Source organism: Malus sylvestris, chromosome 9 (genome assembly GCF_916048215.2).
Source record: "Malus sylvestris chromosome 9, drMalSylv7.2, whole genome shotgun sequence".
NCBI classification, from domain to species: domain Eukaryota; kingdom Viridiplantae; phylum Streptophyta; class Magnoliopsida; order Rosales; family Rosaceae; genus Malus; species Malus sylvestris.
The window spans coordinates 30,252,033-30,273,443 of record NC_062268.1 but is presented as its reverse complement, the minus strand read 5'-3'; the positions used below and the strand labels follow the sequence as shown (position 1 = coordinate 30,273,443).

Genomic DNA, 21,411 nt, shown 5'->3' with positions numbered 1-21,411 from the left:
TTTTCTTTACGTATTCAATATATCTCTATTGTTTGGTAATATTTTTTTGTACTTCTGGGTTTTTTTATATTATTTCTTTTGAGAAATTAATTGAAAATTTAATTTTGGAAATTGGGATTTTATTTTGATTAATCCCAGCAGTAAAGTTGCAGTCTTTAAGTGAAATAGTGAATTTTTCATACTATGCTGATAGGTTTTTGTTCAGTGGGCGAAATTCTGATTTGATTTTTCATGGTATTTAGGGAGGAATTTGTTGATGCACAAAATCAATGAGGACTTTGGTACAACAGAAAGTGTTAAGTTTGTGACCTTCGCTAGATTGCTCCGGTCACTAGGGTGGATAAGTATGTAAATGGATAGGGACATGGAAGCAAACACAAGATGTACGTGATTCACCCAGATTGGCTACATTTACGAAGTAGAGGAGTTCTCATTAATTGTGAAGGGTTTACACAAGTACATAGGTTCAAGCACTCCTTTAGTGAGTACTAGTGAATGATTTAGTACAAATGACATTAGGAAATATTGTGAGAGAATGATCTCTATTTATAGAAGAAAGTTTCTAGTTTCATTCTGACATTGACACGTGTCGTGTTGTGATTGGCTTCTGATGTTGACACGTGTCGTGCTATGATTGGCTTCTGATGTCGACACGTGTCGCGCTGTGATTGGCCTCTTAGTTTTAGGGAAACTCTTCTAGGTCCTTGACGGTATAACGTTGACTGGTGCTTAGTAGTTTCAGGAATGGTCAAGTATGGTACAAACAGTGCTCCCCTAAGTTTCCGAGTAAGGGAAGCTCCTCGGTTGGGGACTTGCAAGATCCAAGCCATTGAGTAATCACGAAACTTCTAAGTACCGAAGTGTGATATCATTTTCACTTGTCTTATCTGTCTCATATGTAGATGTGGCATCTTCTCTGGAAGTGTTTTTCCTCCATCCAGGGGTGGTATCTTTAACCGATGAAGATGCATAAGGTAATGTATCAATTTCACTTAAAGCTTACTTGTAGTTTCGGGCTTGGTCAAGTGCGATACAAACCCTATAGTAGGAGTCCCCTAAGTCACCGAGTAGGAGATTTGCCGAAGAAGGCAACAGACAAGGTAAGCAATCAGACTTCCAAGCAAGCAACCTGGATCGAAGGTTCGACTTTGGCTTTCGGTTGATTGTTCTCCTTCTCTTTGTGTCGTAAACAGCAACAAGGATAAGGAGAAGCAAATGGAGAATAGATGATATGAGATACTTTTTCTTTTGAAGAAGTAACTTTCCATAGGCTTATTCTTGAACTGGGCTGGAGGGTTTTCTGGTTTCCTCCAAAGTATAAGGCCGACTCAAGAATTTGAGGGTCAAAACAAGTCCATCAAATCTAGAGTACGTTCGCCCTAATGATATGGGATACTTTTGCTATCGACAAAGTAGTGGGTGTGGTATGGCGAAGTTTTGCTCTTTGGGGATAGTGTCAGCGAAAGGTTGTTGAAGCTTCTTAAGTTCTTCGGATAGGGCAGCGATGCTGGGTTTGGATTTGATTTAGACTCCTTTGTCTGGGTTGTGTAGTTCTGCGGAAGGGCATCATGCTGTAGTGATATGTTCGAGCTCATCATTGATCATTCTGCTTTGATCTCTTACAACATTTGTCCCCAATGCAGGAGTGGAATGCTACATTTGCATTTAAATGGTCCTTCAAAACACTACTTCTCAGCGACTCATCCATGCATGGCCGCTTCAGTGTAAAGCGTTAATATCGTATCAACTGTTTTGAGGTATTTGCCGAAAGACTTCGTGACTTTGACAACAGTTGAGGATAAATACTCAAGAGCAATGTTAGGCAAACAACCATGCAAAGATTCCGGGCAATCAGTTCCAGATCAGAAGTTTGATTTCAGGTTCTGACTGATTGCGTTTTTTCTCTTTGTCCTGCAGGTAGGAGCAAGGGCAAAGGAAAAGAAAGGGAGAAAGCATGATATGGGATACTCTTGCTTTTAACCCTGATGATATGAGATACTCTTGCTCTGGTGTGGCTTGTTTGCATAAGTATTATCGGGGGGCAAAGAAGCTGAGTATTTCGAGAGACTCTGTTGGGAGTGCCCTCTCAGATGTGAATAAAAGTTAAGCATTTTTTTTTTATTTGTAGGCATGCCTAGCTGTGGAGGATAGAGGTTGACATATATAAGAATTGTCTCAACAACGAGTAGTAACGCTGTTCCTTTACCCTTCTCGATCATAGTAATGTAGTAGGAGCTGCAAGATTCACGTGTTTTAACTTTGTCAGAGCACTTTGAAAAAGTGGTCAGTAGTATCTGGAAAGCTGATGTTAGGTGTGAAGATTGCAGACAAGCTTTATCCAAGGAAGTCTGGCTCTCGAAGTTCGGAGAGCGATGCCTCTTCGATTTTCGAACAAGCAATCCTATCGGGGATCTGGCCCTCGAGATTCAGAGAGCGATGCCTCTTCAATTTTTGAGAAAGCAATCCTGTTGGGAGTCTAGCTCTTGAGATTCGGAGAGCAGTGCCTCTTCGATTTTTGAGAAATTAATCCTGTTGGAAGTGTGGCTCTTGAGATTCGGAGAGCGGTGCCTCTTCAATTTTTGAGAAAGTAATCTTGTTGGGAGTTTGACTCTTGACATTCGGAGAGTAGTGTCTCTTCGATTTTTAAGAAAGTATTCATGTTGGGAGTCTGGCTCTCGAGATTCAGAGGGCGGTGCCTCTTCTATTTTTGAGCACGGAATCCTGTTGGGAGTCTGGCTCTCGAGATTCGGAGAGTGGTGCCTCTTTGATTTTTAAGCAAGCAATCTTGTTAAGAGTGTTTTCTCGAATATGAGTAAAGGTTGGGCATTTTTGCCAGTCTGCCTTGGCACGGAGCACGAAGGTTGACACACATTAGGACTTTCTAGTTATCAAGCAGTGGTGTTGTTCCTTTACCCTTGTGGGTAATAGTAGGGTAGCTGGACCTTCAAAATTTATGTGTAAACTTTGTCAGAGATCTTTGGCAAAGTTATCTGTGGTACCCGATGAGCTGATGTTACGTGTGGAAAGTGGTGCCTCTTCGAAATCCGGAGAGTGGTGCTTCTTCGATTTTTGAACCAACGGTCATGTTGCCCTTTCTTTTATAAGGGCGCCAATTGTGTGCAAGAAGTACATTTAGAGTTATTGCTTGTAGGAATTTTCCCCTTACTTCAGAGATTTATTGCACCTCATTTCTCCTTCATCATTTCTGAGAATGTCTGACCCATCCGACAGTCGTTTTGACTTGAACTTTGGTGAAGAGGCAGCCATGCCTTCTTAAGACAACATATGGCACCCATCCTTCTTATCTTCTATTGGTCCTCTTACCATTGGGGACTTTGTGATGAAGAATGATATGACCGGTGTAGTGGTGGCCAGGAACCTTCTCACTCCCAAAGATAACATACTACTTTCCAAATGGTCTGATGAGTTGGTTGTTAAGGATTCTCTGGCTCTCAGTGTTCAGTGTGCAGGTTCTGTGTCTAATATGGCCCAACGCCTATTTGCTCAAACCCGCCAAGTTGAATCATTGGTGGCTAAAGTGATAAGTCTCAAACAGGAGATCAGAGGGCTCAAGCATGAGAATAAACAATTGCACAAGCTCACACATGACTATGCTACAAACATGAAGAGGAAGCTCGACTAGCTGTAAGAATCTGATGGTCAGATTTTACTTGATCATCAGAGGTTTATGGGTTTGTTCCAAAGGCATTTATTGCCTTCGTCTTTTGGGGCTGTACCGCGTAATGAAGCTCCAAATGATTAACCTTATGTGCCTCCTCCTTCTAGGGTTCTGCCTAGTACTGAGGCTCCGAATAATCACCCTATGGTGCCTCCTCTTTCAGGGGCTCTGCCGACTACTGAGACTTCTCCTGAGCAACCTTTGTGAAGGCTCCATCTTGTTTGTTTATTTTGATTCATGTATATATACATATTTGTAACTAATCAGAGATATCAATAAACAAGCTTTGCTTCATTTCAACGTATTGTGTTAAATACACCAAGGTCTTCTTCACTAAGTTCTTTGAATTTTTCCTTTTGTTGAAGATTGTATGTTGAAGCTTTATGAGTGAAGCATGTAGGTTGAAGTAGTGCTCCCTTAATTTCCCGAGTGAGGAAAACTTCTCGGTTGGAGACTTGAAAAAATCCAAGTCACTAAGTGGTTGTGAGACTTCCGAGTATCAAGATACAGTAGCATATGGTAGGAGTCCCCCAAGTCTCCGGTCGAGGGAGTTGACGAAGGAGGTGTCTTGTTAGTAGCCAAGTTTCCAAAGTAACAAAACTTCACCATTTTCCTTTCTAAGTGGTAGCCCAAAACTCCTCCTTCATATATATTTGTTATGAAAGTTGTTATGCCCAAAGAAGAGGAGGCCTAGGCAATTTTTTTTTTTTTTAATTTTCGAATTTCTGAATTTTTGAATTTCCAAATATATATATATATATATATATATATATATATTAAGCTTTATAGGTGAAGCTTTGAGGTTGAAGCTTTGTTGGGTACCATGAATTGATTTTGCTTCACACTATCTTGATCAAGATAGTGTGAAGCTTTTGTATGTGAAGCTTTTGTGTTAAAGCTTTGTAATTGAAGCTTTTGTAGGTGAAGCTTTTGTGGGTGAAGCTTTTATGGTGGGTGAAGCTTTTGTTGGTGAAGCTTTTATGGGGGAAGCTTTTGTGGGTGAAGCTTTTGTAGGTGAAGCTTTTGTGGTGGGTGAAGCTTTTGTAGGTGAAGCTTTTGTGGTGGGTGAAGCTTTTATGGGTGAAGCTTTTATTGGTGAAGCTTTTATGGGTGAAGCTTTTGTAGGTGAAGCTATTGTGGGTGAAGCTTTTGTAGGTGAAGCTTTTGTGGTAGGTGAAGCTTTTGTGGGTGAAGCTTTTGTGGTGGGTGAAGCTTTTGTGGGTGAAGCTTTTATAAGTGAAGCTTTTGTAGGTGAAGCTATTGTCGATGAAGCTTTTGTAGGTGAAGCTTTGGAGTTAAAGCTTTGTAGGTGAAGCTTTGGAGTTGAAGCTTTTGTTGGGTACCATGAATTGATTTTGCTTCACACTATCTTGATCAAGATAGTGTGAATTTTTTGAGAATTTGTAGTTGTCCTCCATTGATGAAGCTTTTGTGGTGAAGCTTTGTTGTGTACCACAAATTGATTTTGCTTCACACTATCTTGATCAAGATAGCGTGAAGCTTTTGAGAATTTGTAGTTGTCCTCCATTGATGAAGCTTTGTTGAATTTCCCTTTTTTTTTTTTTGGGAAACTAGAAATTTGAAAATGTGGGAGAGACAACATATACAAATTTTGCTTCCACACTTTTGAGCAAGAGATTGTGATACAAGCCACACCTTGTAGTAGTCGAAGGTTTGGATGAACCATATAAATTGAATTTGCTTCGAACAGTCTTGAATTTGCTTTGAAGGTTTGAGAATTGTAGTTGCCCTCCATTGATGAAGCTTTTGTTGGCACCATAAATTGGTTTTGCTTCACACTGTCTTGATCAAGAGTGTGTGAAGCTTTTGAGGATTGTGGATGAACTCCTTTGATGAAGCTTTTGTTGGCACCATAAATTGGTTTTGCTTCACACTATCTTGATCAAGAGTGTGTGAAACTTTTAAGAATTGTGGTTTCCCTCTATTGATAAAGCTCTTGTTGGCACCATAAATTGGTTTTGCTTCACACTGTCTTGATCAAGAATGTGTGAAGCTTTTGAGAATTGTGTTTGAACTCCTTTGATGAAGCTCTTGTTGGCACCATAAATTGGTTTTGCTTCACACTGTCTTGATCAAGAGTGTGTGAAGCTTTTGAGAATTATGGTTGAACTCCTTTAATGAAGCTCGTGTTGGCACCATAAATTGGTTTTGCTTCACACTGTTTTGATCAAGAGTGTGTGAAGCTTTCTACGAGTTGTAGTGTTTGCATTGTTACAGAGGAGAAATGTCTAAAGCAGATGTAAGAAGGCTGAAAAGCTTGATCTTCGTATACCATGCACTGAAGTTGTTGTTGGCTTGCAATAAGACTTTGTTAATGACTATAACTCTTGTTGGGCATAAGTGCTCCCCTAGTTGAGTTGTCAAGCTTGAGGGTTTTTTATTATTTGTGAATGCTAGGAGTTCACATGTACAAGTTGTACCACTCGTCTTCTGGTAGGTGAAATGAATGGTAAGTTGCTTTCATCACTTGGTTGGTGGTACGAATATGAGTTCCTTCATCACATTTCATCACCTAGTTGGTGGCACGAAGATGAGTTCCTTCTTCACATGGTTGGTGGCATGAATGGTAAGTTGCCAAATGATATTAGAGTACGGGTTGTACCTTTCATCACCTGGTTGGTGGCATGAAGATGAGTTTTTTCTTCACCTGGTTGATGGCATGAGTGGCAAGTTGCCAAATGGTATTAGAGTATGGGTTGTACATTTTATCACCTGGTTGGTGGCATGAAGGAGAGTACGGGTTGTACATTTCATCACCTGGTTGGTGGCATGAAGACGAGTTCCTTTTTCACCTGGTTGGTGGCATGAGTGGCAAGTTACCAAATAGTATTAGAGTATGGGTTGTACATTTCATCACCTGGTTGGTGGCATGAAGGAAAGTACAGGTTGTACATTTCATCACTTGGTTGGTGGCATGAAGATAAGTTCCTTCTTCACCTAGTTGGTGGCATGAGTGGCAAGTTGCCAAATGATATTAGAGTACGGGTTGTACATTTTATCACCTGGTTGGTGGCATGAAGGAGAGTACGGGTTGTACATTTCATCACTTGGTTAGTAGCATGAAGGAGAATACGGGTTGTATTTCATCACCTGGTTGGTGGCATGAAGATGAGTTCTTTCTTCACATTTCATCACCTGGTTGGTGAGAATAAGGGCAAGGTGTCGAGGCACATTGTAGCAAGTGTCGAATGACAAAAAGTATGTTTAACCCTTTCGAAGCACAGTTGGCTTATGTATGAATGTGTTGGAATGTATGATTGAACGAATATACTGTGAAGCTATTCGTTTATTTGTATAGTTTTGTTGACATATACTTAGACTTTGTTTCATGTTGGAAACATTCATGTTGAAGCTTTGAACCCGAGTGTTTCATTGCTAGGAATGTAAGAGGATTAGGACCGAGTTGTTTAAATCACCTCTTTATTGAATTCATGCCAAATAGTCTTCGTTACATAGGATGCCGAACAGCTGAAGCTTAACACTTGTACAATGTGAGTTTACTTGTAATAGTACTTCAAGTGATCAGCGTTCCATAGATGGCCAAGGGTCTTGCCATCGGAGCTTCTAAGCTTGTAGGAGTCAGGGCGACTGATGCCAACAACTTCAAACGGTCCATCCCAATTTAGACTAAGTGTTCCTTCACTCAAGATTCTGTCACAGAGTAATCTTTTCTTCAATACCCAGTCCCTCACTTTGAAAGAACGAGGTTCAACCCTTGAGTCATAGTAGTTGGAGATGCGCTGCTTGTATGCGACATTCCTCAAGTGAGCCTGGTTTCTATGTTCCTCGACTAGATCTAAGTTGAGGGTAAGTTGTTTGTCATTTTCACTTTGCACGTAGTTCTGGACTCGGAACGTTGCTTGTTCAAGCTCAACTGAGACAACTGCCTCTGTACTAAAGACAAGTGAGAATGAGGTTTCTCCTGTTGACGTCCGATACGAAGTACGGTATAACCAAAGAACTTGGGGTACAAATTCTAGCCAACAACCTTTAGCCTTGTCCAAGCTGGTTTTCAAAGTTCGCTTAATTATTTTGTTGATGGCTTCAACTTGTCCATTAGATTGGGGATAAGCTGGGGAGGCAAAATATAAGTTGATGTTGAACTTAGAGCAGAACATCCTGAACTTATTGTTATTGAACTGTCGCCCGTTGTCAGTGACTATAGCATTGGGAATGCCGAATCTGCAAAGGATGTTCTTCCATACGAAGTCTTCTATTTTTGCCTCAGTAATGGTTGCCAAGGGTTCTACTTCGTCCACTTTGTGAAGTAGTCAACTCCAACGATTGCATAGCGGACCTTGCCCTTCCCTGCAGGCATTGGGCTGATCAAATCAAGTCCCCATTGGGCGAAGGGCCAAAGGCTAATCATAGGAGTAAGCGGCTCGGTAGGGGAGTAGGGAATAGTTGCGTAGCGTTGACACTTATCACATGAACGGGATATTCTGATGGCATCTTGGTGGAGTGTTGGCCAGTAATATCCTTGGTGAAAAGCCTTGTGTGCTAAGGATCGAGATCCAGCATGATCTCCATAAACTTCTTTATGTATTTCCCGAAGGACAGTTTCCGCCTCCGCGGGCATAAGGCATCTTAGGTATGGTAGGTTAAAACCCCGCTTGTAGAGTTGGTCATTGATGATCAAGTAACAGGTAACCTTGTATCGAATCTGCTTAGCTTGGACTTTATCATTTGGAAGGGTGCCATGAGCAAGGAATCTATAAATCGGGGTAATCCAACTATCCCTCTGTTGTAAGTTACACACTTCTGTAGCCATGGTGCTTGGTGCTGCCAACAATTCGACCTAAATTTTTCTCCTAATCTTGTCTTCCACCGCTGAGGCGAGGCGAGCCAAAGCATCTGCATGACTGTTTGCCGCTCGAGGAATTTGAGTGATCTGGTAGTGGAAGTGCTTGAGCAACAATTATGTTTGTGCCAGATATACTGCCATGGAGCTATCTTTAGCGTCAAAGTTGTTGGTGACCTGGTTAACCACCAATTGGGAGTCACTTAATATATCAATTCGTTTAACCCCAAGGTGTTTGGCCAAACGTAAGCCTGCCATGAGGGCTTCATATTCGGCCTCATTGTTCGACGCCTTGAATTTGAAACGAAAAGCATACTCCATTGCCACTTTGTCAGGGGTCGTAAGGACTAGTCTTGCTCCATAACCCTGTTGGTTGGACGAGCCATCAACATATAAACTCCATGTTGGGGCTGTTGGTTCTATTTTCCGAGCTTCCGAGGGTAATGAAACCACTTCTTTAGGCGTAAAAACAATGTCAACATGATATGTGAAGTCGGCGATGAAGTCTGTCACTGCTTGGCCCTTCTCAGCTGGCTTTGGTTGGTAGGAGATGTCAAACTCACCTAATGCTATCGCCCATTTGATCATTCACCCCGAAGTGTCAGGACTTTGGAGTATCTGTCGAAGATGGTGATTGGTAAGAACAATGATGGAGTGTGCTTGGAAGTAAGGGCGAAGTTTTCAAGCAGACATGACCAATGCTAGAGCCAATTTCTCAATGTTGGAGTATCGTGTCACCAACCTCAGGTTTGGAGAGCAAATGGGCTTTACTCATGTAGTCTTTGAGGTTATTGAATGCCTCGGTACATTCATTAGTCCATGTAATGTACTTCTTACTTCCCTTAAGTGCTTTAAAGAAATGAGCACATCTGTCTGTGGCCTTAGAGATGAACCTATTTAAGGCTGCCACATTGCCGGTAAGGCTCTGGATGTCTTTTGAAATTACCGGTTCTTTCATGTCGAGGATTGTTTTGATCTTCTTGAGATTAGCCTCAATGCCTCATTGGCTTATCATGAAGCCTAAGAATTTGCCAGAGCCTACGCCAAAGGCACATTTGTTGGGGTTCAACTTCATTTGATACCTCTTTAGAATGGTGAAAGTTTCAAATAGGTTGCTGATGTGTTGGTCAGAATGTTTGCTCTTGACTAGCATATCATCAACGTAAACTTCCATGCTCTTCCCAATATGTTCGGCGAACATCGAATTGACTATTCTCTGATAAGTCACCCCTGCATTCTTTAGGCTGAAGGGCATGACTTTATAGCAATATAGTCCCCTGTCAGTAGTGAAAGTTGTATGTTCTTAGTCCGGAGGGTTCATGAGGATTTGGTTGTATCTTGAGTAAGCATCCATGAAGCTCAGGAGTTCATACCCTGTCATAGATTCTATAAGTCTGTCTATGAGAGGAAGAGGAAAGCTATCCTTCGGGCATCCTTTGTTTAGGTCGGTGTAATCGACGCACATTCTCCACAAGACCTTTTGGAGTAGGAGACTTTCTTTAGTCGGATTTTTCTTAACAAGGACCATATTTGCTACCCATGTTGGGTAATTGACTTCGCGGACGAAGCCTATGCCTTTGAGTTTTTCAACTTCTGCCTTCATTGCTTCATTTCGTTCAGCGTCATAAGATCTTCACTTCTATCTCACTGGCTTGGTCTTGGGGTCAATACTCAAACGATGACATATGATATCAGGAGATATGTCTGGCATCTCCTCGTATGACCAGGCGAAGACCTCAGTGTTCTCTTGCAAAAAAGAGATGAATGCCAACCGAATGGTTGGTGAGAAGGTGGTGCCAATCTTCACCATGCGATCTGGATAATCTTTTGAGATAGAAACCTTCTCCAACTCTTCAGCGGGTTGTGCTTGCTGGGTGAAAAAGTCATCTCGAGAATCGTCGGGTTGACGGTTGCCACCGTGAAGATCCAAGTTGGCTTCGTTCGGGCTAGTCTTTATGAATTGGTCATGTATAGAAAGGGTTCTCTTGGGCACAGGCAGGTGCTGTTGCTTGACCTAAGTGTTATAACATGACCGTGCACTAAGTTGATCTCCTCTGAAGTAACCATTGCCATAGGGGGTTGGAAATTTCATCAACAACATATGTGTGGATACCATGGCCTAGAGATCATTGATGCATATGCGTCCAAAAATGACATTATATGCAGTTAGGCAATCAACCATCAAGAAGTTAGTGGTAATGGTAGCTGTGTAAGGTCATGTGCCAATGGTGAAAGGTAGGTGTATGCTCTCTAAAGGTTGCACGATATCACCGGAGAAGCTTATCAAAGGAGAAATCGAGCGATCGAGCAAGTGTTCAGCTACATTAAGTGCCCTAAAAGCTTCAGCAAGCATGATATTGACCGAAGCCCCCGTGTTTACCAGGATTCGTCGTACTTCAAAGTTGGCTATGTGAGCTTCCACGATCAGTAGGTCATTATGAGGATAGATGATACCTTTTTCTTCCTCAGGGTAGAAACATATTGGATCCTAGTTAGGCTTTTGATACTTGCCTCCCTTGATGTCTTCCACGTGAAACACTTGGTGACCAGGCCTTAAAGCTTGTTCGCTGTTTTTCATGGCTCTGTAGGAAGATTCAAATATGGGTGTGCCGCTGCTTATGGAATAAATCACATTCACTTGGCGTTGGTTACGGTTATCCCTTGAAGGATGAATGAGGAATTGACCAATTTTTCCTTCACGCGCCAAAGCTTCAATATGATCACAAAGGGTGATATACTTCTCGCCATCATGGCCGTTATGCTCGTGGTAGCAGCAAAACGTGCCTATGTTCTTCGTGGGCTTGTAACCCGACTGCCTCGGCATTGGCTTCGGTATCAGGTGTGCTATGCTAGGGTAAATGGCCACGCATGTGGCGTTTAAAGGTATGTATGTCTCATACCTTGGGGTAAGGCCTGTCCTGACACGTGCTTGGCCCACTGTGTTGACTGCTTGGGGGCGGGCATTATCATGGCGATACCCTTGGTTATCACGATAGTGTCCCTTACTCCTTTTACTAAAATGAAACTGGTGAGGATGGAAATTTTTCCTTTTACCTTGAGGTTGATATGTCTGTTGACTTAGCGAAGTATTAAGTAAGGCAGTGGAAGGCACCGTTGCCGTTTGGAAGGTCGAGGCCTTCCCATTTGGTTGGATATGGCTTCCACTCCCTACTCGCTGATAAAGGGTGGCTGTGGGGGGTTTCCCTTGATATGTCATTGCCTCGGCAGAGGCATGGTTGTAAGCATGTGCCATCACCTCAGAGTAAGTCTTCCAAATGTTGGCATTGATCATGTACTTAAAGAAATAGTCACATAGTCCTGCTGTGAAGGCTTTGAAGGCAGTTTTATCGTCTACCTCGGCACAACAGGAATACTTATGGTTTAAGCGGCCAGCATACATACGTAATGACTCATCTGGCTTCTGGCGAATAGTGTACAAGCCATCCTCAGAGTGCAAGCGATCGGTCTGGAAAATGTGTTGAGAAACAAACAGTTTCCTCAATTCCTCAAATGAGTCTACCATCTCAGGTGGAAGATGATAATACCAGTTTAGAGCTCCGCCAGAGAAGGTGGAGGGGAAAAAAAGACATTGCTCTTCGTCGGTGTGCATCCGGTATGCCATGGTGGACTCAAAGAGGTTAAGGTGTTCAATCGGGTCTTCATTTCCAGTATAGAGTTGCAAGCCAAGCTTCCGCTTTGTCTTTACTTGGAGGAGGTGTCGAGGATCCTCCTTGTAAGAGGGCCAGGCCTAGGTTGGTTTCAATCAGGTATCTCAACTTGTCGTTCGGCCTTCAACTTGTTTACTTCCTTAAGGAGTTGTAGGACAAGAGAGTCCTGAATGGAGTCATGTACCACTAGAGCTTTCTTTCATAAGTCTCCATCTCCTCTTATAAGTAGGAAGATTTGATCAAGAGCATATGATTTTTTCCTGGACTCGCCGTACTGACTTCCAAGGTATGTCTGTTGGAACATCTCTGAGTCCCCTATACCTTCGTGTTTCTCTAGGACTTGTTGCCCCTTCCCCAAATTGGTAGTCGGCCTGGGACATAGGAGGGGACCGATTCTTTCAGAGACCATTGGGTCATTGATCTTCGAGCTTATATGGATGAGATTGTCTCAACGTTGCTTTAAGAAGTCTCGACAGTCGCGAAAGACGGCTTTTGATCCTTCCACTCCTTCTGTAAGGAGGTGTCTTCCCCCACTTCTCCTACTTCGGGTTGAAGCAGCTGGGTTGAGAGAAGTCTCATGTTGATCAATGTTTTGATGATTAGCTCGCTCCTCATCAGGGATACCCATGTCAAAAGAAGGTGATCCTCCGTGTTGGAGGGCACCCAGATGATGGTTAATGTCTACAGGGGTAACGAGCTCGCGTGTTTGAGTACGCCTAGTTACGTGAAGCGTCTCAAAGAGCTTCTCATACTGCTCCTAGAAGACCTCATTCCTCATTGCTATCTTGTTATTCTGAGCTTCTAGCACATCGACTTTAGCTTGAAAAGCAACCCTCTTTTCTTCCTTCTTTCGTTACCTCGCACCAAGTGCAAGAGGGGTGTCATTCTGCATGTTGTGGCTTCCTTCGTTCCCCATGTTGGAGAGGGATGCCTGGTCAAAAGAAAGTGTACGAATGGTGGAAACCACCTTGACAAAGCTAAAGAGAGTGGGAATAAGTGTCGTTCCCACAGACGGCACCAAATGTTGATGCACAAAATTAGTGAGGACTTTGGTACAACATAAAGTGTTAAGTTTGTGACATTTGCTAGATTGCTCCGGTCACTAGGGTGGATAAGTATGTAAATGGATAGGGACAGGGAAGCAAACACAAGATGTACATGGTTCACCCAGATTGGCTACGTCCACGGAGTAGAGGAGTTCTCATTAATTGTGAAGGGTTTACACAAGTACATACGTTCAAGCTCTCCTTTAGTGAGTACTAGTGAATGATTTAGTACAAATGACATTAGGAAATATTGTGAGAGAATTATCTCTATTTATAGAAGAGAGTTTCTAGTTTCATTCTGACATTGACACGTGTCGTGTTGTGATTGGCTTCTGATGTTGACACGTGTCGTGTTGTGATTGGCTTCTGATGTCGACACGTGTCGCGCTGTGATTGGCTCCTGGTTGGAGGGAAACTCTTCTGGGTCCTTAAAGGTATAACGTTGACCGGTGCTCAGTAGTTTTGGGATTGGTCAAGTATGGTACAAACAAAATTAATGAAGGAATGTATAACGAAAGGGACAGAGTTGGTTCAAGCTATTGCGAATAGTCTTTTCAACATACCTTAAATTGAAGGCATAGACAGTGCCATTGTGCAGCTATTGCTTCCCAAAACTAAACTGCCAAGATAGAAGCATGTAAGTCATTCATCTTAGTTTACGATTCTCCAACGATGTTTTTGATAGGTTTGATCATGTATATGAGCATTTGATACTGAATACATGTACAGAGCTTCACAGTTGAAAGAAGTGAAATGGTAGTTTTAGGTAATTGTCGAGATTTTTGTTAATCTCCTTTTGTTGTGCTGCCAATTTATGGTTCCTATCATGGAAATTGGTTAACTAAAATGTTAGTGTATGCAAAAACGATGTTAATCACTACTAAATAAAACAGTTTGCGCGACAAGGGAGATTTTGTCACGCAAATCATTATAGGGTCGCATAAAAACTATGATGACCAGAAAATCGTCGCATGTATTTTGTCGCGCAAAGGTCGTGAAAAAAGACATTGCGCGATGAAAATTTTAAAACTCGTTGCGTAATTTTGTTTTGCGCGACGCTTTACTACTCGTTGAGCTAAAGTTATACGGACGAAGGTTTTCGTCGTACTATATAAAAGGGTACAAGTACGATTTGTGACTACTTCATCTCGAAAAGTTTGCGCGATGAAAAATGTAAGAGGCGCATGGTAATGCACAACGAAGTTATAAGATGCGCTTAATTTTGCACGACGATTGTTCGTCGTCGCGCAAGTGTAGTTTTTATTAAAAAAAATATAGAATAAAAGGAAAAAATTTTAAAAACAAATTTCATACTAATGACAAAAAAAAAAGCAAATTAATGAATAAAAATGTACGTACAAATATAAAGTTTTAAAAGAAAGCAGGAAAAATCTATAGGAATGTCGTTCGAAGGATCTTGCTGCTAGTTAGGGACGGGGTCGGAGGTTGACAGGCCTGATTGCTATGCTTGCTTGGTGTGGAAGGGCTGTGAGGGCGATGGTGCAAAAAAACCTGGGAGATGTATTCCGGAGGAATTGAGGGCTTGTACAAGCATCCACATTTGAGACTTGTACGATGCCAGCTCACTCGTTAGGCCAACAACTTCTAGCATCAAATCCGTAACCTGGCCCTTTGACTGCAATGATGACGAGGCTCTACTCTCCCACCGCCTAGCATTTCCCATCCCCCGACAATAAGTCCCTGGCCTCCGACTGAAATTCTGGTCCAATGTCTCTGTGACGATGTGAAACCCTGCATCCTCAAGGGGATCCAGAGACTCAATCGGTGTGTCCGAAGGAAGCTGGGAGGCGAACTCTTAAAGCACCGACTAACTTTTCTCCACCATAGTCGCCTGTGAAAAAAAAACATGGATTATTAATAGAAAACAATTTGAAATAATTAGTATAAATGTTGAATGCATAAGAAATTACTTACATGAAAGGACTCGGTCAACTCATTCCCAGGCCGAACATAAACGTCAGCAAAGACGTCGAAAAAGATAAGGAAAATGTTAGTAAGAAAAAAAATTATTAGTGAAATTTTAAAATTGGAAGTGAAAGATGTAATATATACCTTCCATCGTGCCTTCATCCTATAGGAGAAAGGCCTCGAACTCGAATGGTGGAGAAGAGTCTTCTTCTCCCGATTAATCTTGTTCGCCTTCGCCTTCTTCTGTTATACAAAAAATAAACGTATTAGTTGTAATACTTAAAGAAAATTTAAAAAATAATAATAAACATTAGTAAAAATTAAAAAAAGTAAAATGAAAGAAATCATAATTAAAAACGCACCACATAGCCCAGCTCCTGAAAATGACCGCAAAGCCAAACCCAACTATCTTGTCGGTTCTCCAACTCCTTCAGACAACCCTCCTCGAAAGCGACCAACTGATCATCATATTGCTGGAAATATTGGTGCAGGTCACTCTTCCACTGCTTGTAGTGTAACATCCTACATCGCCCAGGGAAGTGGATCATGTAAGCCTTATATGTATATTCCTATATCTACCTAGCATGAGGCCTTTTGGAAGCTCACTGGCTTCGAGTTCCATCGAAACTCCGAAGTTAAGCGAGTTCGCGCGAGAGCATTCCCAGGATGGGTGACCCACCAGGAAGTTCTAGTGAGAGTTCCCAGAAACAAAATCTTGATGGCGTGGTCGGGGCCCAAAGCAGATAATATCGTGCTACGGCGGAGTCGAGCCCGGGATGTGGTCAGGGCTCGGGCCAGGATGTGACAATTTGGTATCAAAGCCAATCCTTTGGGGGAAGTATGCCGATGAGGATGTCGAGCCCCTAAAGGGGATGGATTGTAACATCCCACATCGCCCAAGGAAATAGATCTTGTAAGCCTTATTTGTATATTCCCATCTCTACCTAGCACGAGGCTTTTTAGGAGCTCACTGGCTTCGGGTTCCATTGGAACTCCGAAGTTAAGCGAGTTCGCGCGAGAGCATTCCCAAGATGAGTGACCCACTAGGAAGTTCTCATGAGAGTTCCCAGAAACAAAACCGTGAAGGCGTGGTCGGGGTCCAAAGCGGACAATATTGTGCTACGGCGGATTCTAGCACTGTAAGAGTTCAGTTTCCAGTATGTGCCCCAAAGGGCAATAAAAAGGCAGGCAATTGCAGACTTTTTATCCGAGCACCAAGAATCCCAATAAGAACTTGTCAACATCCCAGGAACTCTGGAAGTGGCCAGCCTTTGGATTCCACCAAGTAAAGATCACTTGGGCAAGGAATAATGGATTCAGCAAGAAGTAAGGAGAATAACCAGTCTATGGATGACTCCTTGGAGGTTCTATTTTGATGGGTCATGCACTAACATGCTGCCAGAGCTAGAATAGTCATCATTGATCCAAAGGAAATTCAACATTGTTATTCATTCCTTTTGGATTATCAAGATACTACCAACAATAGGGCAGAGTACGAGGCATTGATAATCGAGTTGGAAATCCTGATGGAGTTGGGGGCAACTGAAGTTGAAGTGTTTGATGATTCAGAGTTGGTGATTAATCAGTTGAATGGAGACAACAAGTGCAGACATATCATAATGGCAGGTTATTATTTGGTAGCCACTCTATTGTTGAGTTATTGGGGTATTGAAGTATCAATTAATCATGTTCCCAGAGAAGCAAATTTAATTGCCAATGAGATGGCACAGTTGGCCTCTAGAGCACAGATTCAGGAAAGAAAGTTCGAAGTGAATGTGGAGATACAAAGAAGAAATCTACTTTCTATCTTTGAGAGAGGGTTCAGCCTAGATAGAATGACCAAGGCTGAGATAGAAAACTGGAGATCACTCATCACTCAGTACTTGAAAGACCCTTCTTCTCCTACAAATAAAAAGATCAGGCATCAAGCAACTAAGTTTGTGATGTAGGACAAAACCTTGCTAAGAAAGACTCCAGATGAGCTTGTGTTGAAATACTTAGGCTTGGAAGAGTCAATTAAGGTAATGGCTGAAGTGCATGAAGGCATCGGTGGAGCACATCAAGCTGGAACCAAAATGAGGTGGTTGTTGTGAAGGTATGGTTACTTTTGGCCCGACATGGAAAAAGATTATAAAGCTTATGCCAAAGGTTGTGAAGAATGTCAAAAACATGGACCTCTCCAACACATACCCTCAGTACCCTTGAATCTAGTAATGAAGCCTTGGCCTTTCAAAGGATAGGCAATGGACTTCATCAGGCAAATTTACCCAGCTTCCAGCAAGGGACACACCTTCATAATTGTGGCAACTAAGTACTTTACCAAGTGGGTATAAGCTTCAGCTGTGAAGACTATCACTTCAGTTGCTATGAAGAAATTCATTGAAACGAAGATCTTACACAGATATGACGTGATCGAGATAATTATAATAGATTGAGGGCCATCTTTTACCTCGAAAAAAGTGGAGGAATTTGCAAACAAGTTCAAGATAAAGATGATCGAGTCTAGTCCTTATTATCCTCGATCAAATGGTCAAGTAGAAGCTAGCAATAAGATCTTGGTGAATATTATTAAGAGAATTGTGGCAGATAGTCCAGAGAGATGGCATGAGAAGTTAGGAGATACTCTTTGGGCTTATAGAACCTTAAAGAGAGTAGGAACTAGGACCACCCCTTATGCCTTGCCTTCGGGCAAAATGATGTGCTCCCTATGGAAATCAGTGTAAGTTTTATAAGACTTCAAAACCAGTTTAGTCTGCATAGTGAGGAATATATCCATTCCATGTGTCAAGGGATTAAAGATTTGGATATGGCCCGAATTAAAGCTCTAAACAAGATCCAAGAGGGGAAGTGAGTTGTTGCTCGAGCTTATAACAAGAAAGTGAAATTGAAAACTTTCAAGGAATGAGAGTTCGTCTGGAAGGCAGTTCTACCCTTGAGAGCTCAAGTTAGAGGTTTTGGGAAGTGGAGTCCCACTTGGGAAGACCCTTTTATCATCAATAAAGTGTTAGATAAATGAGGCTACTACTTGGCGGATTTAGAGGGAAGCTTGCAAAGACATCCAGTTAGTGCTAAGTTTTTAAAAAGATATCACCCAACTTTGTGGGATGTTAGAGACTGTTACATTAGTAAAGTATTAACATTGGAAGAGGTGTTGGACCTTTTTGAGACAATTAGATATAAATAAACAAGTCAAAGTAAAACAAAGAGGATCTTTCATTCATAATGGAAAAGGTTACAAAAGTTCCTAGTTTAACAAAGTTACATCCCTAGCTAATGCAGTTATCCAAGAGTGATAAGTATGCATGATGGCGAAAATTCAGCATGGCTCCTCTAGGGCAATGTTGTTGTTGGCTAGTTGGGCCTCAGAGTTCTCCACCTCTTGGTTAACCCTCTTTACCTCTTTGATTTTCTAGTAAAGCTTGCTCGAAAGGGTCATTTGCTCGGCCTTCAAAGCAAAGAGCTGCTCCTCCAACTTCTGGATCTCGGTAGCAACCACCATAATGCGATCCTCCATGGCCGAGCCCTCATTCACAAGTTGCTGCAGAGAAGTTGAAGTCCTGAGGTGCTTCTCCTTATAGCACTTCACTCAATTTGCTTGCCTCTCTGCCCGAAAGTATTGATCCTTCAGAGCCCTCAAGTTCTCGAAGAATGAGAGAAATAACTCATATTGAACCTTCGACATCTGTTGAGCCTTATACAACTCAATCAGAGCCTTCTCAGCTTTTTGAAGTGCCTTAAGGCTGAAGGAAGTCATGAAGTCCATTTGCATCCACTCCTTGAAGACTCGGCGCAGATTCTGGAGATGTTGAGGCTCAAAAAGGCACCTTGAAGACCTCAGCTTGGTCTTTATTTGACCGAACTCTCTGACTAGTTCAGGCAATGAGGCCGTGGTGGGAATGGAGGCAAAAAGAGGGGGCACTACCCCAACACCCCCGAAGGCAGCAGCGACGGAATCAGCTTCAGTTGAAATGGAAGGAAGAGACCCAAAAGAGGATACGGCAGTGGCATCAGTCTTCTTAGGCCGATGGATGTAGATCCCTGTGACCTAGAGGCTTTGGGAGGTCGAGGGAGGACCACCTTGCGCGCTACAGGCCGAGGAGACTTGCATGAGCCCTCGCCAGAAGCCTATTGTAAACAGAGAAAAGAATGAGTAGTTTATACTTAAACCAAAGAAAGCGCAGAAGTGTAAAGACTTGTATACCTGAGCTGACCTTTGAGCTTTAGGTTGAAAGGCCTCTGTGGTTGTAGCTGCCTTGGGAGAAGCAGGCGGGCTGGCCTGAAAATGAGCTTGAGGAGCCCTCGAGCTAGTCACCTTTGAGACCATAGGTATCTTAGGGACTATTGGCTCCCTAAAAGCTAGCAGTAGTTGGTTGGTGTCCTTATGCACTGGAGAAGACTAGAAAAGGGCAGAACAAATTATAAGTCAAGGAAAGACTTAGAAGAAAATTCAGAAGGTTTCATGGAAAAAAGAAACAAATTTACTGAGGTACTATCATCCTCCACGCAATGCAACAACTCCCTAGTTGTTGGATTAAACTGGGAAGTGAGAGTCAACACCATGGCGAGAAAAGGAATGGAAAAGGTAGAGGGTGAGGTTTGCCCGACTTGAGGCGTAGAAGCACCACCTTTTGCCTAAAAAAGAACAGAAATGAACATTAACTTTTGAAACTTACAAAATCACAAAATTAACCAGGAATGAGAAAAAAGTATACCTCTGAGGGCTTGGCCCGAGAAGGAGGAAAGCACACTGATCGAGCAAGAGGAGAATAAGGCTCGAGCTGAAAGGTCCCCTCTGCTCTGGTGTTCTATTTCAAGAAAGCAATAGAGAATCAGCTAAAGTGTTAAGGGAAGAAAATTTCAAAATTAACCTAGTACTCTAAGATTGAAAGTTATACCTTCAATTCCTCGATGATCTTGGCAAGGACTTCCTTATCCTCTTACTAGACTTCTCTGCCTGATTGCCCATCTTTGGAGATGGGGGCATGCTTCTTAGCAGTTAGAGGCCCTGATTACCAATAAAAGGGGAAAATTAGCTTGGAAATCAGAAAAATCAAAGAAAGGCAAACTAAGAATAAGTTACTTACTAGAGGACTTCTGTTTCTTTCTGCCCATTTACTGGATGGGCAGAGGAAGTTTTGAGGCCTGAGAAGTTTGAGCTCTGGTCCTCTTCTTAGTAGGAATACCTATCGGGCCAGGCAAAGCTAGTTGAGCTTAAGGCCCCTCCTCGGGCTCAGATTCCGAATATTCTACAACAGTCGCCCCTGCTTGCCGAGAAGCCCTTGTCTCCATTTCAGGTCCAGCTTCAACCTTTGAATCGCTGAAGAGCTCGGAAATGTCTCCAGCGTCCCCAACAACTCGACTAGACCCTACTTCCTGCCTTGCTACCTCAGCAGCAACCTCTTGAAGAACCAAAGCATCTGTACCTTCTTCTTCTAGCCTAACATCCACTCCTTCAGTGTTGTCTTGGGCTGCAAGACCAAAATAGGAGTTAGCAAACAATAGCGTGCAAATGACTAGTGATACGTGGTGTACCACTCCATGTTCCGATCACAATGTAAGTAAGATATATGATTTATGTGTTTATTGGATAACCATCTAAACTAAACGATTTCAGATTAGATAATACTTGCATTCCTATGTTTGGGGATGAGCTCATTCTCCTTTGTGAATAACGTATCTTGATCGTATAAATTTCATAATTTGAAGTGTTCAATTTCTTAATCTTCATTTAAAGATCATCCATACAAAAAATCATTTTAATCGGAATCATTTAGTCATTAAAATGTATAGAACAAATCGACAATATAGATACTAAGCAACATGTTCATGATGAACTGTCCATTTATTTGATACATTTAGATGACCAAACGATCTCCAATTTGAATATTTAAACCAAATTTGCAAGCCAAATGATGTGTCACCAACAGAAAATTTGCACGTTCATCAGCATTTAAGTAATAATCCAATCATTAACAACCACATGATTTAGTTCATAAAATTTGCTTTAAAGTTTTAGTCTACCTAGCATTACCCTCTATTTTTTCAGAGTGATCTTCAACTAATGATTATTAAATAAAACGATTTCGATAATTGATTTTATTCGATAAAAATACATTATCACAAATGGTGATATGTGCATACATTGGAGACCTTTCAGGTTTAATTATCTTTTTACAAAAATAATCTTTTATAGACTCACTTTAAAACAGACGATTTAAATTGTTTTTTTCTTTTTTTGGTAAACTGGAAATAGTATTTCAAGGCAAA

At 42.0% G+C, this 21,411-nt stretch overlaps 1 protein-coding gene across 1 annotated transcript; it reads left to right on the top strand.

Annotated features, from left to right (window-relative positions):
- The first annotated feature begins 16,454 nt into the window (after positions 1–16,454).
- On the top strand, positions 16,455–17,093 carry LOC126633954 (uncharacterized). The gene is made up of 2 exons (XM_050304467.1): positions 16,455–16,470; positions 16,615–17,093. The coding sequence occupies exons 1-2, from the start codon at positions 16,455–16,457 to the stop codon at positions 17,091–17,093; spliced, it is 495 nt and encodes a 164-aa protein (XP_050160424.1).
- The last annotated feature ends 4,318 nt before the right edge of the window (positions 17,094–21,411 follow it).